The sequence below is a fragment of the Arvicola amphibius genome, chromosome 11 (assembly GCF_903992535.2).
Source record: "Arvicola amphibius chromosome 11, mArvAmp1.2, whole genome shotgun sequence".
In the NCBI taxonomy this organism is placed as follows: Eukaryota; Metazoa; Chordata; class Mammalia; order Rodentia; family Cricetidae; genus Arvicola; species Arvicola amphibius.
This window is the reverse complement of record NC_052057.2, coordinates 5784905-5807700: the sequence shown is the minus strand read 5'-3', so window position 1 is coordinate 5807700 and position 22796 is coordinate 5784905. Positions and strand designations below refer to the sequence as shown.

Sequence of the window (22796 nt, the reverse complement as noted above, 5' to 3'; positions counted from 1 at the left end):
GAGAGAAGCAACCTCTGAAAGTTGTCTTTTAACTTTAACACGAGCCCTGATATGTGTGTCTTTCCCCCCAAAATGAATGAATGAATAAATGAATGAATGAATCAATGAGTGGAAACCCAGTGTCCTCTGCGACCTCTGAATTAGTAGCTTTGCCAGAGCTTCCCTCGAGTCTGCACATTACTGTGAATGGATCTCAGGAACACCATTTGGGAAGCATTTAAGCATCTTGCTGTTTTTCATACCCAGCATAGAAGATGCATTATGTATGCTTTATTTTTAGGATGCTGTTTTTACTGTCATGTCATACTGGTTAGGGTAGGCTAGTTCCAGAAATTCTGTGCAGGAAGCTGCTGAGATGACAAACTACAGGCCTCCCCACTTCCATTTAAATTCCGTATCCCAAGTTGCTCACGGTTTCCCAACTTGCATTGCCTCTTCCTATTATAGAGCAGAAGAAGTGTGTTTTTCTTTCCCCCTGCCTTCTCAAGTTTACTGGAGCAATCTGGGGAGTCCTAGCTGATGGTGTATCTGCCGGGCTGGAAGGATGGCAGCTCTACTTTTCGTGTTGTTTCAGGGGTTAGGTAGAGACAGAATCTGTTTCTTGGAGTCCTGAGAATCCCTCCATGATTTGGAAACACCGTGGCTCTGAATTCTGCAAATGTCCGGCATGTCTGCATACTTTCTTAAAATATTTATTTAGGGAGTGTACAATCATGCTTTATTCTTAATTGCTCTTTATCAGAAAAGTCCCAAGGCTCTTTCTTTAGCAATCAGATTGAGCTGGCCAGCTTGATACTTGCATTCATCTGGGGACAAAAGTTTCCTGAGCATCCGGTCCAAGCATCACTGGCTGGCTGCAGTGTCCCCTTATTTGCCAGTAACATACCTTCCCAGACACACTGGGGACCTGGCAACCTTCTGTTATGCATCCAGAAGTTTTTCTTTATCTCACACTGGATTGGAACACAGGTGATAATGAGTGTTTGTCATGGTGTTCACACAGTGAACACATGTCTCTACTCCACACAAATCTTCTCCTCTAGGAATATGTATATATATATATATATATATATATATATATATATACACACACACACACACACACATATATACACATACACACACACACACACACATATATACACATATACATTGAATACTGGTGCCTTTATTTTTTGTTTGTATGGTATATTGGGGATAGTGTATATGTGGGGTATCCATGTATTTTTTTCATTTTTTAAAAATTTTATTGATTTTTATTGAGCTCTACATTTTTCTCTGCTCCCCCCTTCCTGCTGCTCTCCTCCCCTTCAACCCTCTCCCAAGGTCCCCATGCTCCCAATTTACTCAGGAGATCTTGTCTTTTTCTACTTCCCATGTAGATTAGATCTATGTATGTCTCTCTTAGTGTCCTCATTGTTCTCTAGGTTCTCTGGGATTGTGATTTGTAGGCTGGTTTTCTTTGCTTTATGTTGAAAATCACCTATGAGTGAGTACATGTGATAGTTATCTTTCTGGGTCTGGGCTACCTCACTCAAAATTATGTTTTCTAGCTCCATCCATTGCTTTCACAACTGTTTATGGAGCACCCATTTTATAGCAGTCTCCCTTCCGGCCCTTTGGATTGGAAGAATTAGACACCATAGTTCAGGGTGATTGTTTCTGTGGACCCAACATCAAGATCCAGTGATCTTGTGAGAGTGACTCTTACTGCCATTGACTGTAGGCTTCATGCAGCATACCCCTGAGCTCAAGGTCATGACCTCTCTCTCTCTATAGCTCTGCAGCTCTGGGTAGGACCAGACAACCTTCCCCACCTTAGCTAAAGGGCAATGCTTATGACTCCAACACAATTTGGCTTTAATCATCTTAATCTATTGGCATTTAACTTTGTTCGTGGAGCAGTGTCCCAGAACAGGGGAAGGGAGTAGGGCTTCTAATTCAAGTAGCTGTGAGGCTAAGGGTGCATCCTGGCGGTATATACTGCCTGAGTCTGATTCCTGATCCAATCGTTTATTGAGCATAATAATGATGATGGAGATTAGAATAATGATGTTCGTAATAATATTTAACCTGGCCTTGTTATTAAAATGGATTCAACGCACACACACACACACACACACACACACACACACTCAATATGTATAATTGATCAACACACATAACATATATAAAATTGATATAAATATAATTGAGTCAATATCTATAGACCCAAATATTTATTATAGTACTTATTTTATGCTTATAAATGTGACCTTTTGTTTTCATTTAGTTTCTAATCTGATTTAGCATCTTGTGGTGTTGCTTTCTAGTTCTCTGTATTTTTACTTGAGATCAGTAAATGGGCACCTACAATTGATTCAAAGCAAATCCTGTAGCTGGCAGTGGATGATACTATTGTCTCTAGGTTTTGGAATGAGAACACTTTCCATTCTGTAGCTCATTAAGTCCTGCAAGAGTCTCACGGTGCAGGTGTCCTGTGGAGAAACTGAAGCCTAACAGATGACATAGGTCCCAGGTGATGCCTCCTGGAGCTGAACTACAGGTGTGAGTTGGGAGGACTCAGTAGCTCATCCTTCATCATCCTGCCTTGCGGCCTCTGTGATCAATCATGTCCCAGGAGGCCCTGCAGGGATTCTACCCCCATTCCTCAACCATGCAGACTGCAACCTCCTTATTTCAATAGCCTTATTTTCTTGGCTTGTCTGAGTGTAGTCCTGATGTCTTTATAGTTTGTCTCATATCAGTGGACCAAGGTCAGAAGGAGTGTGTGTGTGTGTGTGTGTGTGTGTGTGCGCGCGCGCATGCGCATGTGTCCTCATATGTGCATGTGTATGTCTGTGTCTTTGTGTTTCCACCCCACCTTTCTTGTTCCTGAGTTCTCTAGCATCATGAATGTGCGAGAATCAAGTACCAGGTGGAGAGAATGAGGGCATGGAAATCTTCACACAACACTAGATTTGTTTCTCAAGTTTCTCTCGAACCCTCATTCATTCTCAGAGAGGTCTTTGGAATGGAAGGTTACTGGGGTCTTGCAGCAGCTACATGTTTATTCTGAGCCCATTAGCTATGTCATAGAAGACAAGAGTCCTTCAAGAACAGTGGGAGGTTATGAAACAAATCATTCATGCATCAGATTTGCTTTTGCATTTATTGAGTTGTGTGTGTGTGTGTGTGTGTGTGTGTGTGTATGAAGAGGACAACATTCAGGAGTTGCTTCTCTTCTTTCACAGCGTGATCCAAGGCTCAAGCCCAGGTCATCCACTGTGCCCTGGAGGTGCTTTAACCAATGAGCTATCTGACCTGCCCAGGCTTGTCTCTTACAAGTCATTGTGGGTAGACTAGGAGCTGGGATAGGTGTAGGAAGGCAGACTCGTGAAGGCAGTGTAGACTCAGGAAAATGCAAGCACTTTTGGACTGGAGATTGGGGCTTGGGGAATGGAGTGAGACAAGCCTTCTTAGACGTGCAGCGTGATCTTTATCCCATCGGGACCCTGAGCTTTGTCTCCAGTATGTGGGCAATAAGGAGTAACAGTTTTAGAGAAGAGAGTGATGTGGTTGGGTTTGTATTCTAAGGTTACTCTTTTCAGCAACTCATGGCTCCTTTAACAGCATAAACCGAAGACTCCACAGACTAGCTTATCCAAAGATAAGGAGGGTGTCACCTCCGAACTGTCACTGTTTGTTGAGGCTGGCACCCCTACCACATTACTACCACCCTCAGAAGCCAATTTGATTTTACATTTTTTTTTTTTTTTTGAGACAAGGCCTCTCTACATAGCCGTGGTTGTCCTGAAACCCACTATGTAGACCAGGCTGGCCTCAGACTCACAGAGATCCATCTTCCTCTGCCTCCCAAGTGCTGGGATAAAGGCATGTGCCACCACACCCATCCTGATTCTTGACGTTTTAACACAAACCTGGAAGCAGGAAGGGTCTAGGGGTTTTTGTTGGTGAAGTAGAGACTCTTAGGGAGAGGGTGGGTGTTCAGGGTAGCATGACGGAGAAGCTTCAGAACCAAGGATAGTTTTACAAGTGGAATTTATGGCTCGGACTGCTTAGGCAGGTCAAGGTGGGTAAGTCATAAAGCATTCCTCCCAGTTCCCAGGCTGCACACGTCCCTGAGCAGTTCATGCCGACCACGAACTGAGATCTGCTCAGCCCAGAGAAGATGAAGAGTGCTAGTCACGGGAATACGCAGACATGTGTTATTTTGCTGGCAGAAGTGGTCTAAATTGCCTAGAAATCTAATGCCTCTTTAATTTTAGTTGATAATTGTATATACTTGTGGGTTATAATTTGCTGCTTTGAAGGGGCATGGTTAAAACAGGCTAATTAAATCTATCATGTCAGATACTTGGTATTTCTTCATAATAAAAACATTTTAGCTTTGCCCCCCCCCCCCATTTAAAAGCGGTTTTGAAATGCACAATGTATTCTTATTTTAGTCACCATTCTGCACAACAGATCATAAATTTTAAAAACTGTTCTCTCTCTCTCTCCTATGTATGCAGATGGTAGTGTTCTCACATGCACATGGCTTGGGTCTTCCTTTATGGTTTTCACGGTGCTCTTTTGAGACAGTGCTTCTCACTGGCTCTCATTGTTTTGGCTAGACTATCTGGATCTCCCTTGCTCTGCCTCTACCCTTGACCCCACTCACAAGCACAGGCAGCCACACCCAGAACTCAGGCCTTCATGCCTTTACAGCAAGTACCTTATCCACTGACCCATCACCCCTGCCATGAGATTACTGAATCTTCTTTGTCCTGTATAATTGAAACTTCAAACTCCTACTCCTCCTCCTCTTCCTCCTCCTCTTCCTCCTCCTCCTCTTCCTCCTCCTCCTCCTCGTGGCCCATCAAATAGACTTTCTCTTCTCCCTAGACTCCAGTAACAAGCATTTTTATCCTTTTCTAAGAATCCAACTAATTTAGAGTCTACAGACGAGATAACACAATATCTGTCTTTTCTTTTCTGTTTATCTGGCTCAGCACAAGGTCTCCTATTTCCTTCATGTTATCCTGTGTGGCAGCATTTCCCCTCATATAGGCAGAGTAGTATGTTGTCATGTATGTTGTAGCATATGATGATGGTCAGGCAGGTTGCCTCCACTCCTTGGCTGCGGTGAATGATGCTTAGGGAATTTGGGAGTGCAGGCTCCTCGGTGAGGTTCTGGTTTCTGTCCCTGGACAACATCTACAAGTGGGATTATTGGGTCATGTATTCTCTTTTCCTTCTTCTGAGGACCATGCAGAGTTTCCCACAGGGACTGTATTCATTTGCATTTTCACCAACAGTGTCTGAAGTTTCTCTTTTCTCCGGAACTCTGCCAACACTTATTCTACATCTTAATAAGAGCCATTCCAATAGATGTGTGATGATGTCTTCTGTGTTTCAATTGACAGAGAAATCTATTTCCACGTCTAGCCCACTACTTGGTTAGTTTTGTAGCATCTATACATATGGAAGCTCCACAATCTTGTCTCTATACCCTTTCTCCTTTAAAATGAACAAACCTAAAACCATATGGAGGTCTGTTTCCTTTTAAGACTCAGCGTGCTGGAGTTGCTTTGCTAGACTCACACAGTCTTACGAGACGGCTTGAGGAAGTTCTCTCTATACATCTTGGGTAGGTTAGTATCTTCCTCAGAGGGCTGGGTCTTGCCTCTGGTCCTGAAGCGGTGTCAGGATAACATCAACAATATGTGCCTTTTTTGTTTGCCCTACCGTAGCAAGCCCTGAGTTGCTTCTTAGCAAACTTTTTGTCCTAGTGACCTGTGACTTCCAACCAGGTGTGTCAGCTCAAGATTCAGTTCCTCACTGTTCCTGTCCACTGTCTTCTTCACGTGGCTGTTTAACACACTGTGTGTGTATATTTGGTTGACACTATTATGTTCTAAGATCTGTAAGGTTCAGCTCTTGCCTGGAACCTTAGGGAAATTCCTAATAAGGTCTCTTTTTAAAATATACTTCACTCATATCTCTTCCACCCAAACTTAGGACCAGAGAAGTAAGTCCAGAGAGGAAATGACACTATTAAGTACTTGTTCAATGGATAAATGAATTAACAATCCCTAAAATCCTGAATATGTGTAAAATTTCCTCTGATTCACTCCTTTTTCAAGACTCTCAGAGAGTCTGCATTCCTATTTGGGCCTCTCTTATGTGTGCTAGCTTGTCATACCCACTAGCTTCAAGCTGAGAGGGTCCACCTACCTGTTCATTTCTGTCAAGTTGTGTACACGCAAGTAACACTACACGGACTGAGGAGATTGTATTTAGGAATATATATGTATCTACACACACATAAATTTGTGAAGTAACAATTAATGAGAAAAAGAGTCCATAAATTTGAAAAAGAATAGGAAGGGGCATGTTTGCAGGGAGGAAAGGGCAGGGAGAAATGTAATCACGTTTTATAATAAAAAAGAGATATGTGGAAAAATTAGTGTATGTGTGTGTGATTACTTTATGTTTGTATATAACCTGAGAAAGTGAGTGTGTGTGTGTGTGTGTATGTGAGAGAGAGAGAGAGAGAGAGAGAGAGAGAGAGAGAGAGAGAGAGAGAGAGAGAGAAAGAGAGAGAGTTCAAAATTCAAAATTCTTGGGCATGTTGCTAGGCAAAATATCTACTAGTGAGTTCAAGCCCCTTTCCTTGGTATTTTGGGATAGTGTTTGTCTCCTGTAGCTCAGGCTGTCTTTAAGACAGTAATATAAACCAGGCTGTCATGCACTGAAAACGCCATAGCCTCAATTTCTGTATGTTGGGGTGAGGTGGCAGCACCACACCCAGCACCAGCCTGCCATTTTTGAAAAGATGAATTTTTAATCTTTATTTGTGTGTACTCTAATGTCCACCTATGTATGACACACGTGTGCTGGTGCCCTTGGAGGCAGGAAGAGATAAGACCTCTGGGAGCTGGAGTTGTAAGAGCTTGTGAGCTGCTGGACACAGGTGATGGGAACTGGGCTCCAGTGCTCCAAAGGAGCAGCAAGAGCTATACAACTGAGCCATCTTTCCAGGCCCATATACACACATATGTGTGTAACTGTCCAAATCTTGCTTTGCCCGCACTGAAGATTGCTGGAGTTGATAGGACTTAGTGAATTTTCATACCTCGACATTTTTGACCTGGAGCAGCACACACGGACCCCTTACTGCTCTTCTGCAAGGGACACTGTACTAGAAAGCTTTCTATCGATGACTCGCTGGTGCCTGAGTCCACGGAATTGGAACTCGCCTCCCACAGTGAAGATGTTCCTCTGGCTTTGTCTGGCCCACCTTCTCTTTCATGGCTCTGTAGATCTGTGCTCAGTGAAAGGCCCGGAGCTGGACTGCTGTAGTCTTTTAGTCTCATTCACAAGGAGTCTGGGAACTTGGCCCCTGCGACAGAAAAGCCTTTTGATCCACAGCTCAGAACACTTTTGCTTACTTTTGCCTGGTGATAAATACAGGGAGACATTTACACTCCAGCAGCATGCTTGGCCTGCCCTTCTAGTGCAGCAGAACCAGCCAGACAGTGTTTAAAATGAAAGGAATTTAATACACGTAGACAAAGGAGATTGTGCAAAGCATACATTCTTGGTTAATTTTCACGTCCATCTTCTCCGAAGAATGTCTTCTTTGTGCTGGGGAGTAAAAAAAAAATGACTTAAGAGAACATCAAAATTCTGAGGAGATATTCAGATATTGGAAGAAAGGAACTTTACTGGCAAGTCTCATTTTTATGACAGCCGTGTAACCTTTAATTCACACGGACATCCATACATCTGTCAAAGGCTGCTTTCCCACCACTCTGACAGAGAGAATTTTATCTCTTCACCATTAAGATTTCTCCAGAGAGAAGGGCACTGCATCATCTTGACAAATCTGAATGGGAGGAGATGAACACAGCTCAGTTCGAAAACACTTCAGGGCGCATGACTTTAACCAGGCTCCTGTTTCCAGAGACCAGTTTCCCATCTTCACTTCAGACCTGTCAATGTTCCTCTAATCCCCTTAAAAGCTATATTTTATAGAAAGTGGAATGCTCCCCTCAGTGATACCCCCTGCTCTGGGATCTGCCGCTACACTGACAGATATTCTTAACTGTGGGGGTCACACACATCCAGGTATAGTGGGAAGACTGAGACACAAGAATGGGAAAGAGGCCCTGGCTCCACGCACCAACCACAGAGCCTCAGATCACCAGCTCTCTTTGTTCTCTGGGAATCCCTTTTCCTGACAGGCAGGGAAGAGTGCTGTTTTGCTGAAGAAGCATGCATGGCTGTGGAGACACCCCAACTGGGCTTATCTGCGGAAGCACCGGTTAGAGAACGACTTCTCCATAATCTAAATAGAAAGTATGTCAAATGGCCAAGCACGGTGTGTGCCCGTGGTCTCAGCACTTGTGAAACGAGAGGAATGAAGACTGAAGTCCAGCTGTGGCTGAAAACCTGCAGCTGGGTGAGGGGAGGAAGCCACGAGTCGTGGTGAGGCACACTTTTAATCCCAGCGCTTGGGAAACAGACACAGGAGATCTCTGTAGAGCTGAGTCCAGCCTGGTCTGCATAGCGCATAGCGGGTTCTAGGCCAGCCAGGACTATATAGTGTGACCATGTTTCAAACAAAGACAAAACAACCAAAGTCACCAAAGAATTTGGTGATTTACAGAAGAGAAATGGCAAACTGATGGGCTAGTAAGGATTACAGTTTAGGGCCAGAGATGGCCCCACTACCTATTTTGATTTCATGAACTGATGTCTGCAATTCTACCTGGTGACATCTGCATTTCATATGCCTGTAAAATAACAAAAAGATTGATAATGTTACTACAATACTTGGAAATCATATGGAAGTCACACTTTAGTGTTTGTAGTCAAACAGTATTGGCTTTGTTGCAACCGGTTGTTGCTTTGCTGTCTGTCACTCTTTTGTGCCCTGGTGACACCGAGCCAGCATGGCACTGAATGGCTGTGGTGGAGACCACGTGGCTAAGAAAGCCCCAGGTATTTACTCATTGCTCTTTGTGTGATGTGCAGACCACCAGGCTATATTACCCTAACACGGTTACAGATCTGCTGCTTAAAGATTTAATTGTAAGACCAACAGGTGTGCTATATTTAGCGAAACAATTATGATCTGTCTATATGAAATAGTCCTATTTTTTTTCCTTAGTATAGTTTTTGCTTCTTTATCCTTGGAAAAATTCAAGCGTCATGAGAACAAAAAGCAAAAGTTGATGCCCATTTGTTTGTAATTTAGCTTCTGTTTCTAGAACACTTCACGGCATCTAGTAGTTACCCAGTGAGCAGCGAAGGCTGGCTGGAGGCTGATGAGCTACAAGCCTGGAGGGGGTGCATGTATAGAAAAGCTGATATAAAACATTTCCTGGTTATGCATTTATGCTGAGCACTAGGATGATGATTTTATTTATTCACCTTATTTTTCTTTAATTTATATATGTCAACATACAATGTTCAAATCGGGGCAGACCTATCTATTGTGCTGGTCTTACACAGTGGGAGGGTAGAGACAACAATTATATAATTAACATGTCCAAAAATCTTGAGGAAGGGATTTGTAATGTTTGCACCAGGTAGAAGTGATGATAAAAGTTTAAGGAACTTTTTTCTTTTTAAAGCACAGCCTTACTAATAATAGCGAAGTTAGCTGACAAAGATACATGATTGCACCTGTGTTACAAAGGAGGGGGCAGGCTTGGAGAGGCTTTGTTCCCTGTCTAATGTTACAGAGCAAGGGGGTCATAGATCAGAGAGCCAAGGTCTATTGGGTTCCATAGTCTAAGCTTCAGCCATGTGTCAATCATGTTCTCTTCCTAAATGTCTAAAGCTTTTTATTTATTCAGGGGAGCATGAAAGGAACAGGAAAACAAACAAATCATGGTGGTGTAATGGTAACAAGGAGCTGTAGCCGCAGTGGATGAGAGACAGAATAGGCATGCCATGCAGAGTGAAGTTGGATATTTATTTAGTGGGTTATGGAAGGAAAAGGGAAGGAGGGTAGGAAAGAAGCGAGAAGAGCAGAGAGAGGCAGAGGGAGGGAGGGGAGGAGAGGAGCCTCGGCAGCAGCTACCTCTTTGGGAGAGAGACAGAAAGGAAGGGAGCTCAGGCTGGAAGCAGAAGGAAGATCTGCCTGCATCGGTGGTGGACAGGGGTGGGAATGGGCGGGGCTTGTCTTTTAAAGGGACAGGGCAGACTATTACAGGTGGTTTGTGGGCTGCAGCAGGTGAGTGTTTTTCTTAGCTATTCTTTCTCATGCAGAATTTTCCTCATTACCTGAGTTGAGGAGACTTGTTTTTATTTAGTTTTACAGTAAGGCGTGAGTACTTGTAAAGATGAGGAGTTAACCTCGAAGGTTTCTCTGATTTCTGTAGATCACTTATGTCTTGCTCCTCCCAGGGCTGGGGTTGTACAGGAAATGGCTGCCTGCCTGTCCCGTGTGGTGGCTGTGCTGTGACATGTGGTATTAGGTTTTATACTTTTGAACACTTCCTTGCTCGGAGATGAAAAGTGCTGTTTGTGAGTCACCGTGTGAAGGGCACTGGCTCACAGCCTCTCACAGTCCAGATGTCCCATGTGTTTGTCTCTGGAAGCTGCATTTTCTCCTCATTTGGTGACACAGGCCTGATGTGTCTTTCCCACATGATAGACAGATCTTGCACAGATTTTATTCTCTCTTTTTCTCTCTCATTTTTTTTTTCTTCTAAAATCAGCACAGTATTTGGGGTACACAGAACTGTTTTGATCTTCTTAGAATGTAATTAAGTCTCAGGAACCCCTGTCACTTAGTAAAAGAAAACAGGAAAAAGGGATGCAATGGCTACCCCACACTGTCGACGAAATGGAGAATAAGTTTTCTTGGGAACAGCTTGGGATGGGGGCAATTGGAATGATCAAGTGCATGCGTTTGAAACAACCGGTCTGCCACCAGCTTCAGAAGGGTCAAGCAGCTGACTGTTTCCTGCAGATAAGAACACTCTGAGCTGCTAGCTGGGTGAAGAAAGTTGTAGATTCCCAACACCCAAGGCCGTTGTTCAAAGGCCTTTCAGAAACTCCCTGGGCATGCCTGGACATTCCGGCAGGAATTCCTCAGGGCTCTATTGTTCAGGCTTGCTCAAAATGACTGAAGGGGGCTTTTTAGATGCTTGTGATTGAGCTGTTTTCTTCAAGAGCCCCACACAGGCTTCTGAGTTAAAAGCAAAGCTGCTCATTACCATCCCTGTGACTTTAATATTGCGGGGAGGGGTCTTGACAGCGACAGTTCTGGCTTTAACCCTGAAATGTTGTTCAATGGACTCAACCATGATCCTTCCTGTTGATGATGACTCCACTGGGGTTTAGCATACTTTATTTAGTTTAGCAATGATACAAATGGCATTTCTATCCAGTGACTGAGATCCAAACAACTTGAGTGACATTTTAAAAAACATCTGTGCACACACAGTTGAAGAAAGTGGCATTTGCTGAAAGATACCGTATGAGGTTCCGTGTGTCTGTTCCTTTCCAAGGGCACTGTGCTCCTATCAGAAAAGAAAAGCAGAAATAAGCACAGGTCTTTCTTCTACTTTCCTTCTGTGGAGACCCCAGTAATTAATGTGAAGCATCCAATTCCTCTTTGAAATTTGTGACTTCTAAAAATTCTCCCCACCCCCAGCATCCTGGTGTAGCCTTCAAAAATCAGACAGCTGTTATTACAAACAGAGACCGCTCTGCTTAGACCCTGAATAGACAATTATAAATGTCTGGATTTCTTCCTTCCTTGTGGTGGCTGCTTTTAGATGTGGAATAAAACCATGCTAACCAGAGGGTGCTTGAGTGAGTGGTTAGTATCCTGTTCCTGCCACATCTATAAACCTTGTTAAATTTTCTTTTGTCTGTAATAATTTCCCACTTCATAAGACTTATAACTAACCAGGAGTGTCATTGATACAAGAATATCAAAACTTGTGGAGATGCAGGGACGATGGAATTTGTTTAACCAGTGTTTTTGTGGGACAGGTGAGAGGGAGGGTGTGGAAGAGTGAGTGACCTTCCCAAGGATACTTGCCCACTCAATGGGGCAGCATGCTGAGTGAAATGTTTGCTTCTCTCATTCCGCAGATGGCCTTCCTCGCCCTTTCATTCTCTGGGACTCATCTCTAACATCAGTGAGCAATGATAGCCATTCTTCTGTTAAGATCACCTGGGGAACTTATCAGCAGTTGCTAAAACAGAAGTGCTGGCTGAATGGCCGGGTTCCCAGACCTGAGTGGGGCTGCTCCGAAGTCCATCACCACGAGTGGTCCAAAATGGCTCTCTTCGATTTTTTGTTACAGGTAAGTTTATCCAGTCGTCTAAGTGGTTATCTGAGATTGACGGTGTTGTAAGGCCTCAAAGGGATCATCGGTACCTGGAGTTTCTATGAAGTTGTATTTCAGTGCTGGAGTGCTGTGTCTGGCCAAGTGCAGCACACGTATTATGAAAGTTTACATTCTTCTGGGAAATGGTTGTGGATATTCTTTATAAAATTACTTTCTGAAGAAGCAAGCTACTGGCTAGCCTGCAATATTACCACTTATCATAGCTACGGAGTATTGAGTCGTGGGGGTGTGTTTTACATATTCCCTGGATCAGCTAAATCTTGGTGAGGATGGGGATCTCATTCATGTTCTGACAACTGCTAAGAATGAGAGCTCAGACTCAGCCGGGGCTTGGCGCTGTTGAAGGTTTATCTTCTTATCGTATTCCCTAGTAGTGTTCCAGCACTCCCGTGGTCACGCTGCTACAACCGTCATTTTCTGTATTTTCTTTCTAGTACCCACTTCCCCTCTCTCACTCAGCAGGGCCCACTATGTAGCCCTGGCTGACCTAGAACTCACTGTGTAGACCAGAATGACTTTGAACTCAGAGAACTCTGTTTGCCTCTGCCTCCTAAGTGCTGCCAGTAATGGCACACACTTCCTACCATGCCTGGCTCCAGTGTTATTTTTCAACAACACTTTCATAAAAATTGAACATTTAAGAATAATACTCTGGAGACAGTCTTAGTTCCAGTTGGAAAACAGTTGATTGGACCTATAACAGTTATGCACATTTTGCTTGGTTTGTTGGTGGTGTACTATACAGAGTCCATAACAGAGCAGGGCTTTTGGTGATAATTCTTTTCAAGTAACCCGCATAGGACTTTCCAGGATTGTAAAACCTGGGCAATATGGAAGGAGCTTCCGTTTTTAGTTCCAGCTTGAATTTTAAACACCCTAAAACTAGAATCTGAAATGTCTTTGGAAATGGGGATGTACTCTCTAGTTAACTAACAGCAGGAATAATAGACTTTGAGGTTTTTGAGAACTCAGGGGCCTCCCTAGCTAACAGTTTATAGGTTTATAGGTCTATGTTTTACTTAGATGTAGCTGTCAACTTCATAGAGCTTAGGTTCAGCTACAAAGAGTCTCAGCTGGGTAATTTTCTCCATCAGGTGGGCTGTGGGCCTGTCAGTGAAGGATTGTCTTGATTGTTAATGTCTGTAAGGTGGCCCTGAGTAAAGCAAGCTCGCTAAGTATGACCCTGAGAGTGAGCCATAGAGTGAGCTGGAGCAGCATTGCCTCATAGTTCCCGCACTGAGTCCTTTCTTTGACTTCTCCCAGTGATGGATGTGACCTGGCAATGTAAGAAGAAGCACACCCTCTCCTCTACCAAGCTGTTTTTGGCTAGCGTGTTTTATCCTAGCCACAGAGGTAATCAGAATGGGGGGTAATCTATTCCTGGCCCCGAGGTTTTGCTTTAATAACTTATGGATTCTGAGAGTGCCCTTTCCCTCTTAAACAGAGTGCCTTCACTCCGAATCTTTAACATCTGCTTCCACTTTGCCTTTAGATGTGTTTCCAAATTCGTAGCCTACCCAAGACACTCGAGGGTCTTATGTAATGAAGCCTTTTTATAGAGGGCAGGATGTCTTAAGGCTTACCACTGTCCACCTTAAGCAAGTGCCAATTGGTCTTTGGATTTAGCAACAAGGGCTATACTTTTCAAAATTTAGAAAAGTACTTTAAAAAAGCATTAAAAGATCTTACTATTTCTATCAACTCTTTTAGAAAGAGAACACTGTTGAATGGATGGGAGGCAGGACCATATTTAGCTTTCTTCAATCCACTTAATCTCCATTAGCTGTCCCGGCTCACTCATCCCGGGGCACTACTGTGTGACCCCTATGCATCTCTCCACCCTAGATGGTTTCCACCGGGCTGCCTCCCGCTGCTTGGCTAAGCCTGGGTCATGGTGTGCTCTCACCAGCTGCTCAAGCACAGACTGTGGTCCAGTGCCATGGCTATAATCTCTCTTTCAGTCATATTTGACCACTGAAGGAATCCTGGGCTGGGTATACAATCTCTACCCCCAGAATACTTTATTGTGGGGGAGAAATATATGCAGAATATTCTGGGGGAAATAATTGCCCACTTCTAGGACAAGCCATCCTTTTGAACTGTACCATTCTGTCTTCCATTCATTCTTTTGCGTCTTTGGTGAGCTGGTGCTTGGGCATTAAAGCCTCCCAACATTTGCTGTTCAAACTTACCCTAGGAACTCTGTGTTTACACAAACCTTGTTACATTGGATATTGGGTGTCCTGGGTACATCCTTTGCATAATTCCCAGCTTAAATGTTTAGGTCATTCCGATCTGCCATGACCTCTTCTTCTTCATCAAGATCATGCTCCACCTGTGGCTCAGTAAAGTAACAAACACCTTCTGGGAATGAATTTCTTCCTTAGTCCTCAGCCAACCCATCCCATAAGGCTTGGTGAGCAGGCGCAGGAGGAGAGAGCCGCTACTTAGTTCCCAGCAGCTTAGCCTCAAAATAACCACACAGAGACTGTATTAATTAAATCACTGCTTGGCCCATTAGCTCTGGCTTCTTATTGGCTCACTCTTACATATTAATTTAACCCATTTCTATTAATCTATATATGCCACGTGGCTGTGGCTTACTGGGTAAAGTTCCCAGCTTCAGTAACGTGAGAAAACAAACTTGGAGCTCTGTCCCAAGTGTCTCACACCTCAGGTCCTTGGATTCTGCATAACTGGGATCGGAAAGGTTGTGCTGTATTCTAACCATCCGAATCAGTTGTGAGCTTGTGCTTTATCCCACAGCAGGGCTAATGCACTTGAAGGAGTTTATGAAACAAGGTCTACATAAACTGGCCAGTTTCATGAGTGTCGCAATAGTTAATATTTTTTTTTGTATGAACTTTTTCTATTCAGTCTCATGGACGTTGGTTTTTAAACAGAAATATGCCTGTATATGTGTTGCTTGGGAATGTAGTGAGTGGCTTCTGTAAATGATTTTAGATATTTAGATATGTCATGCCTGGAGCGAATTACAGTCACTTGCTCTGTGATTGCCAGAGCAAGGGCTAGGGAACATAGGGTAGTTGTTTCTCTCTGCACACATTGTCCATTTGTTTCACCCACTTAACAAATCTATAGTCAGAAAGGCTGGACCATATTTCTGCCTCTGTAAAGTGCAGAAGAGCCACAGGCAATCTTTCCTTCATGAAGTGTGGGGGTATGAACTGCACAGGCCAAAATTTATCACCACAGGGTCGAGAAAACTAAGCATTCTAGAGACTATTTTGTTTCTAAGGCCTGGCCCAATTTCTCTCAAAAGATTAGATAAAATAACAGAAGCAGTTTCAGCACGTGGAAGCCCTGTTTCCTGACTTGGGAGACCTTACTATCATGGTTAGAAACTGAGAATGGATTAGTTTGTGGAAGATGATTGTCAACCTTGCTGCTAGTCATTTCTTAGCCTTGAGAAATCCCTTCAGTTTTCCTCTTTTTGGCTTTTCCATCTGTATAATAGGACACCGTTTAGAAGGCTATTGAAAGAATAAATTACCTTTATACATAACTTTGTGTATTTAGAATGATACTTGATACACAGTCAGTAAATATTTATTAACTCTACAAATTAAGCACCTAGACATTCATAGACATAAGTAGAAGTTAAGTAAACCAATCTTCCCTTCATTTTATTCATTAAGTTGAATGTAATTTGACAAATAACTTAATTTCTTTGAATGTTTATGGACCGATATATTTTTCTTCTAGGTCATCTGTTATTGAGGTTTAATTCTTTATGACAAGTCTGTCTTTTCTTATAAAGTCTGATTTCCTCAAGGGCAAGTTCCCGTCTTACTGGACTTGTAACCATCCTGTTAGCAGCCAAATGTTTGGAAATGTTGCAGTATCTGGGCACTGTTTTTGTTCAGGGAAAACTATCCAATTATATTAAAATATTAGATCCGACGTGTCAAATTGGGATTGTTATAAGTAGAGGAAAAGCTGCTTGTGACACAGCCAGTAAGTAACGTTGTTAAAGGATGGGGATTAGGGAATATATTCAAAGGGAAGAATTGAATGAACAGAAAATGGTTAGCACTTTGTATTGTCTGATGGACTTACACTTTCTGAGACTGTTTGTCGGGTGAGAAATGAATGGATATTTTCCTTAAGGGAGCAACAGTTGTGTGTTCAGGGATAATTGATTTCACAATCCCCAAAAGTTATAGCATATTTCTTTGCACTGTCATAGATTTTCTCAGGCTCTTATTTGTCCTAGACACAGGGAAGTTTAATTCTGTGCATAAAAAGGTTGAAAGAGACCATCTTCTGCCTCAAGGGTCACACAATTTCATATGAGAGAAAGATAGCCATCGTAGAATATATCCAGCACCATAATAAGTCTTATGGAAAGAAACCAGAAGCTATGGATTATTTTCAAGTGGTTGGCTTGAGAATGAAGTTAGGGAGTTTGACATTTAAACCAGAAAGCAAGACTCCATAGGAAGAAATTTTAGTGGAGAAGAATCTTAGCAATGAGCTCAACGTGTGAAAAAGTTTGTCGAGCGGAATGGGGGGGAAGGGCGCCTGAAGCACTTCCTGTTTTTTTTTTTTTCCTCTTAGCAGGCTGTGAGTAATGAAGCTCAGGTCATCAATTCAGCAATTAGCCACAGTTTGTCTTGTCGTGACAGCTGTCTCTTCCAGTTACCTTTTCTCCCCTTCTCATCTGGTGCCTAAGGGATTCGCTCTGGGATGAATTCCACGGCATCCCCTTTGCTTTGATCTTTATGGGTTGTTTATTTTCCCACTTAGTGGTGTGATAAAACTAAAAATGCCAACCATTTTTTTCTTGTGTGTGTGTATGTGTGCAAACACATCTGTATGTGCATGTGTATGCCCTTGTGTGTGGAGATCAGATGTTCATTGGTTGGCCAGTGAGGCACTGGGAATTTCCTGTCTTTGCTTGCTGGTACTGGAATTACAAGTGTGTGCCTCCTGGCTTTTAATGTGGGTGCTGGGACCTGAACTCAGGTGCTCATGTATGTACACACACTTTACCCTGTGAGCGTTCAACCATCTTCTATGCAAAGGAGAACCTTACTCTCTTTCACAAAACAGTGTTTTATTCATTTTGAACCTTCTCTGTTAGGCAAAGAAAGATACTGTTTATGGCCCCTTGATAGATAAAAAAGGACTCCCAAACACAGTTTGGCTCAACCTTATTGGTTTTGGTATTGCAGCATTCTCGATGTAAATGACCTCTGTCCATGTATTATTGCAGCATTCTCAATGTAAATGACCTCTGTCCATGTATTATTACCGTAAGTTCCAACAAATGGTGCAGTTTCTCATTTGCTTGGCAGCAAACAGGGAGTGATAGCGGCTTCAAATAATGCCTTGGGATCAAGTAGCAAAGAAAGTCTGGGATTAGCTTCAGGGATAGTGGTTAATTATCTTGATGAATTGGCTTAGACCTAGTGGGTGAAGAGGGAGTGGAACAATGGGGCCACAGAAGTGTGTATTCCTGCTTCTTATTGTTTGTTGAGAAAGCAGCCCAATTCTTATGGGGAGTATGAGATTACCTAAGTGATTTCCTTGGCCATCCATCACTTGCTCAGGTAAAGGATGCTCCTCTAAACAATAAAAATGACCGAGGTTCATAGATAGATTCTCCAGGACCCCAGGCCTTCCTTACTGAGGAGCTGTTAGCAGGCTGGAGGTCTTCGGTAAAGGAGAATCGCATTTTGGAGAGTGTGGTAACTGGTAGGTCTCTAGTGGATAATCTCCAGTGGATAATCAAACACTCATATTAGCACTCCTCAGTGGACTTAATGAGTCATTGACAAACACACAAATGAGAGGATGTGAAGTTGTAAGGGGGGCAGGTTGGTGGGCATCTGGGGGGATTAGAGTCAGGGAATGGGGTATATATGATTTTGATTTATATACATGTATGAAATTCTCTAGAAAAAAAGAGAAATTTTAAAAAACGTACCAAGGTCAAACTTTACCGGGATGGATGTGCATATCTTATGGCCATTACAGAATTCTAGTTTTCTTAAACTGTCTCATTTTGTCCGTGAAATTCAAAAGACATTATTTCAGAATTGCTGAGGCTTCTTAACACACTTAATGGCTGTGCTTAGGATGATAATGATGTTATCTTATTTAAAAAGTCTTCCCAAGGTCTCTCTTCCTTTTAATATTATCTTGCAACAGTGCAATTTAATCCTAAATATCCAATACTGTTTCTAATAACTGGGTGGACTGCCCAGAAACCTCGGTGTTTATTGTGCACCCACAATGTTTCTTGCTTTTTACTATTTAGTGGAAGAGAGACGTCGGATGTAGTATAAAAATAAGGAGATTAAAAGAATAAGAAACAGAGGGTTTTGGCCTTAAATGGAGAAACTGTGCAAAAATTATTGCTATTAAGGAAGGTTTGCGGCTATTTTATAATAATTCTAAGAAGTATTGATCTTATTCTTTTCCTGTCTGAGACAGGGTCTTGCTATGTACCCACACAGGCCTTAAACCTCCAGTTCTCCCTGCCTCACAAAGCCTCTCCTGAGTGTGGGGCTCTAAGCCTGGCTCATTACACCCAGCTGACTGACTTTACTTAACTATCTCATTACACTACATTTAATTCAAGACAGTTTATTTAAAAGTAAATCATACATTCGATTAGTAATTATTTTTATGCATGCCTAGCTCACGAATTTGTGTTCAGGAGCAGCTGGTCCCTTAGGTTCTCAGACTGCCTGAGGGTATTTTTATCAGCCCATCCCTAAAGGCTTCCTTTCTTGACCTACCTGCTTCTCCTCCTTACTGAGTTAAATCTGTCAGATTTGTGCATCCCGAGTCACCTTTTAGCCTGCCTCTGCTTAGAGCCTCACAGTCAAGCAACAGCAAAGTCTGACACTTCCTCAGAAGGGCCCCCAAAGCCTGCCTCTTCCTGCCCATGCCACCTTTAACTGACTCCCTTATGAGCCAGAGGCCACCCAGAGCTCCCAACTGACCTCCTGGTAGCTGCTGTGTACCGTGAGAAGCATTGCTGAATTTACTGCTCAGAAAACTAAACTATATCTGTAAGGACTTCCGTTTGATTGGATAATTAAGTTTAAATGCATTAGTGCTTTAAAAATTATTATGGAAGCCAGGGGTATAGCTTAGTGATGGAGGACATGCTTAGCACATGTGAGGCCCCAGCACCTATCCTCAGGTCCGAAGTGAGCAGGCATGTAAACAAAGTGCATTTCAGCACTTCTTATTTTACTGTATAAAGCAAATTGGGAATTATAGGCATTTAGAGGACCATTGCTGGGTTTTGATGAAAGTCAATGCATTTCTGTTGAGGGATTTCTTAATTCTCCGTTGACCTCAGTTAACATTTGAGATTTGAGGGCTTGCCTCTTGACAGTGGCAAAACATCATTTCATGCCCTGTTTTTCAGTGAGACTCTTCCCAGGTGTTTTTGGGTTGATCCCACATCTTCCTCTTTGACAATTCTTGAATATACTTCCTTTCAACAGGACAGCTCCTTTCGATTTCGTGCCTCCAAACTGCGTCTCATCGGAAGGTCCACAGAATCTTCCTTGGCAGAGATGGACAGGCTTTTCTCTGAGAATTAGGTTTTCTCAAGACCTCAGGATGGGAGGAAGGAGACAGTGGAATTGCAGGGTCTCTAATTCAAGGGGCAAATGCTTCACTTTGACGGGCCTTAACGGGAACATACTTCTGGTGCTGACTTTCTCTTCGTGACTGTATCAGGAGGGAAAGCAAATGTGTGGGCACTGAGCTATGATGGTTTTCCCATTTGGGCTTTGACCTCATCTTCTGCTGGAGACTTGAGATTTAGAAACCACATTCTCTCACTTCACAACATGTAAACTATTTAATTGTTTTGTTCTGGAAGCGAGAGAGGGAGAGAGGAAGCAGAGTGGTCCTTAACTACATGGACTCACACTTGGCTTAGGAGCCAACAGCTGGCTTCTGCAGTCAGTATCTACTTTTCTGGAGACTCGCCAGTCCGACCCCCACTTTTTAAAAAAAGTTTTTGGACAGGGTCTCACAGGCTGGCCTCAAACTCACAATCCTTCTTCTTCACTGTTTTCCTGTGTACTAGGATTGCATGTTGGTACCACCACATCTGTTTAGTTCACTTTTCTGTGTGAACTAAATTCACACAGACTAATTTGTGTTTCAAAAAACCCATGCCCCTTGGGAAGGAACACATAGCTTCCCAAGATGTCTGCTCCCAACGGGAAATATTTAAAAATGTTAATATATTTTTCTCCTAAATATTGAAAATAATTTATTGTCTATATTTATCTGAGAGTGCGGTCTTCCAGTATGCATATGCGATTTGTGCTGGCAGAAGGAGGCATCTCCATCATCTCTCATTTTTGGGTGTCCAAAATCTTTTCTGACAATTCTTTTGAAGGAGGCGGTTAAGAGTCGCTGGCCACAGTTGCGTTACTGCACTTGCAGAATAGCTCGCTCTTCCTTCTATCCCGCTGTAGCCCTGCGCCCATTAGTCATCTGCTCATATCATCCCTCCCCCACCCTTCCAGTGTCTGGTGAACATGAGTCTGCATACAGAGTCCACGGCATCAAGGCTTCAAGCTCTCACAGATCAGTGGGGCACATGTGAGTTCTCTTTCTGTGCTTGACTTGTTTCCCGTAATAGAATGTTCTTCAGTTTTACCCGTGTTGTCATTTTTCCATCCATCCACGTAGACACCTAATATAACTCCATGGTTTGGCTGCCATACACAGAGTATGGCAGTGAACGTGGGATGTAGATGCCCAGTAGACACACTGATTTCATCTTCTCTGGCTATGTACACAGGACTAGGATGTCTGGGTCCATACGGTAGCAGAACTTTGTACATGCTTTTGCACGTATCCCAGAAACCCCTGTCTTTTATTTCTCTAAACTAGGGAGATCAATTGACCCAGGTGATTGCTTTTGTATTGAGTCAAAGGGAGAAATGTTTGATTAAAACTATGCTATACACAATCCTATATTTCTTTGTGATAACCAACCAGATATTTATTGGTCAATTCTAATTTTAATGTCAGCCAGAAATAAAGAACGTATTGAATTAGCTATGGACCAATTTTAAAATCTGTTTTCACAGTTGCTGTGAACTTTCCAGACAGTACTGATATGAATAATACACAGTTAGAATGTTTCAGTCATGTGTCTGGTAATACATAGGGTGATGGGGAGACTATGGGTGTGAGTCAGCCCGTTAGGCTCTACATACCTTGTGAGACTCAAAGCCTCTTTAACACGTTCTTTGAGCCAGAGTTCACCTTCTTCCCGGTATCATTGCTCCTTTCGGAGACCCACTTACTAACATGTTTCGGGGAGACTGGAGTTGTGTGAGTTGGACTTCTGGGTTAATCTGTTGTGAAGCAAATTAAAAACTCTGAACTGTCATTGAGTCTGATGGATATTGATATGCCCTGCCCATTCTCCCAGATATTCCTATAGAACCACAATAATGCGTAGAGTGTCATCATCTACTCACACGTATGCTAGTAAACATACTAGTGTATGGCTATTTAAAAACTTCCACTGTTTGGTGTTAGTTACTGAGGATATAGACTCAGACAGTGTTAAGGGTGAGCTAGGAGCTGCTTGGTCCATTATGTACTCGCCAGTCATGTTAATGTTGTTTACAGACACCATTCTCTAAAAGATAGATGGAGCTTCAAAAACCATTACCGTGATGGGATCAGATCAAGTGAGACTTGGTCTGGGGCAATGGCGTTTACAGGCTTTCCAAGGAACTTTGAGGTCAACGTATTTTCATAATACCGAGACTTGTTTTCTTTCTCCCTTTGCCGTTTTCTCTAGTGTTCACGCTATTAAGTGAATTTGTCGGAAAACATTGCTGGCTAGTCAGAGGCCGCGGCAGCCTCCGCACTGTCTGGCAGCTTATCTCAAAGTTAGACAACTGGGGACTCCCTCCCTGCAGCAGAACTTTCTGCCTCTGCTTGTCCTTATCTGGAGAATGTCCCTGGGCCTGGAGGACTGACCTTATTTGAAAGCTGTCTCTAAAGTAGATGCCTGATTCATCTCGAGCTTGAGCTATGGCACAGATTCTTGCTAGAAGATTTGTGCTAGGAGTTCTGCTATAGGACCCTACTGCCATACTTGTGACATAACTCTTGTGACAGGAGATCTTGTGCCACTTAATGCAAATTAAGGTTTGTCCCCAGGCTCCCCAATCCTATGTATTCCTTATACTCTGGAATAAAGTTGAGCTGATTTGCCAAAATCTGTCTCTGGAAGACTATCTCTGTTCCTGCTCAGCTTTCTGTCACCCTTTCTGCCTCTTTCCCCTCTTGAATTTATGACTGACAGAGCGAGAAGGAAAGAAGACCCCCACATGAATTTGTTGACGTCTTACCATGAGTCAGGGTAGGCAGTAATCCAGCAGTAATAGTCAGAGTCTGCGC

The 22796-nt window shown here is 42.9% G+C and overlaps 1 protein-coding gene across 1 annotated transcript in view; it reads left to right on the top strand.

Moving 5' to 3' along the window:
* The window catches only part of Gask1b (golgi associated kinase 1B), a 41940-nt gene that overhangs the window by 6726 nt on the left and 12418 nt on the right, over positions 1 to 22796 (top strand). Inside the window, exon 2 of the mRNA XM_038348221.1 lies at positions 12106 to 12320. Coding sequence (XP_038204149.1) covers positions 12106 to 12320 — 215 coding nt within the window. The remainder of the gene's footprint in view (positions 1 to 12105; positions 12321 to 22796) is intronic.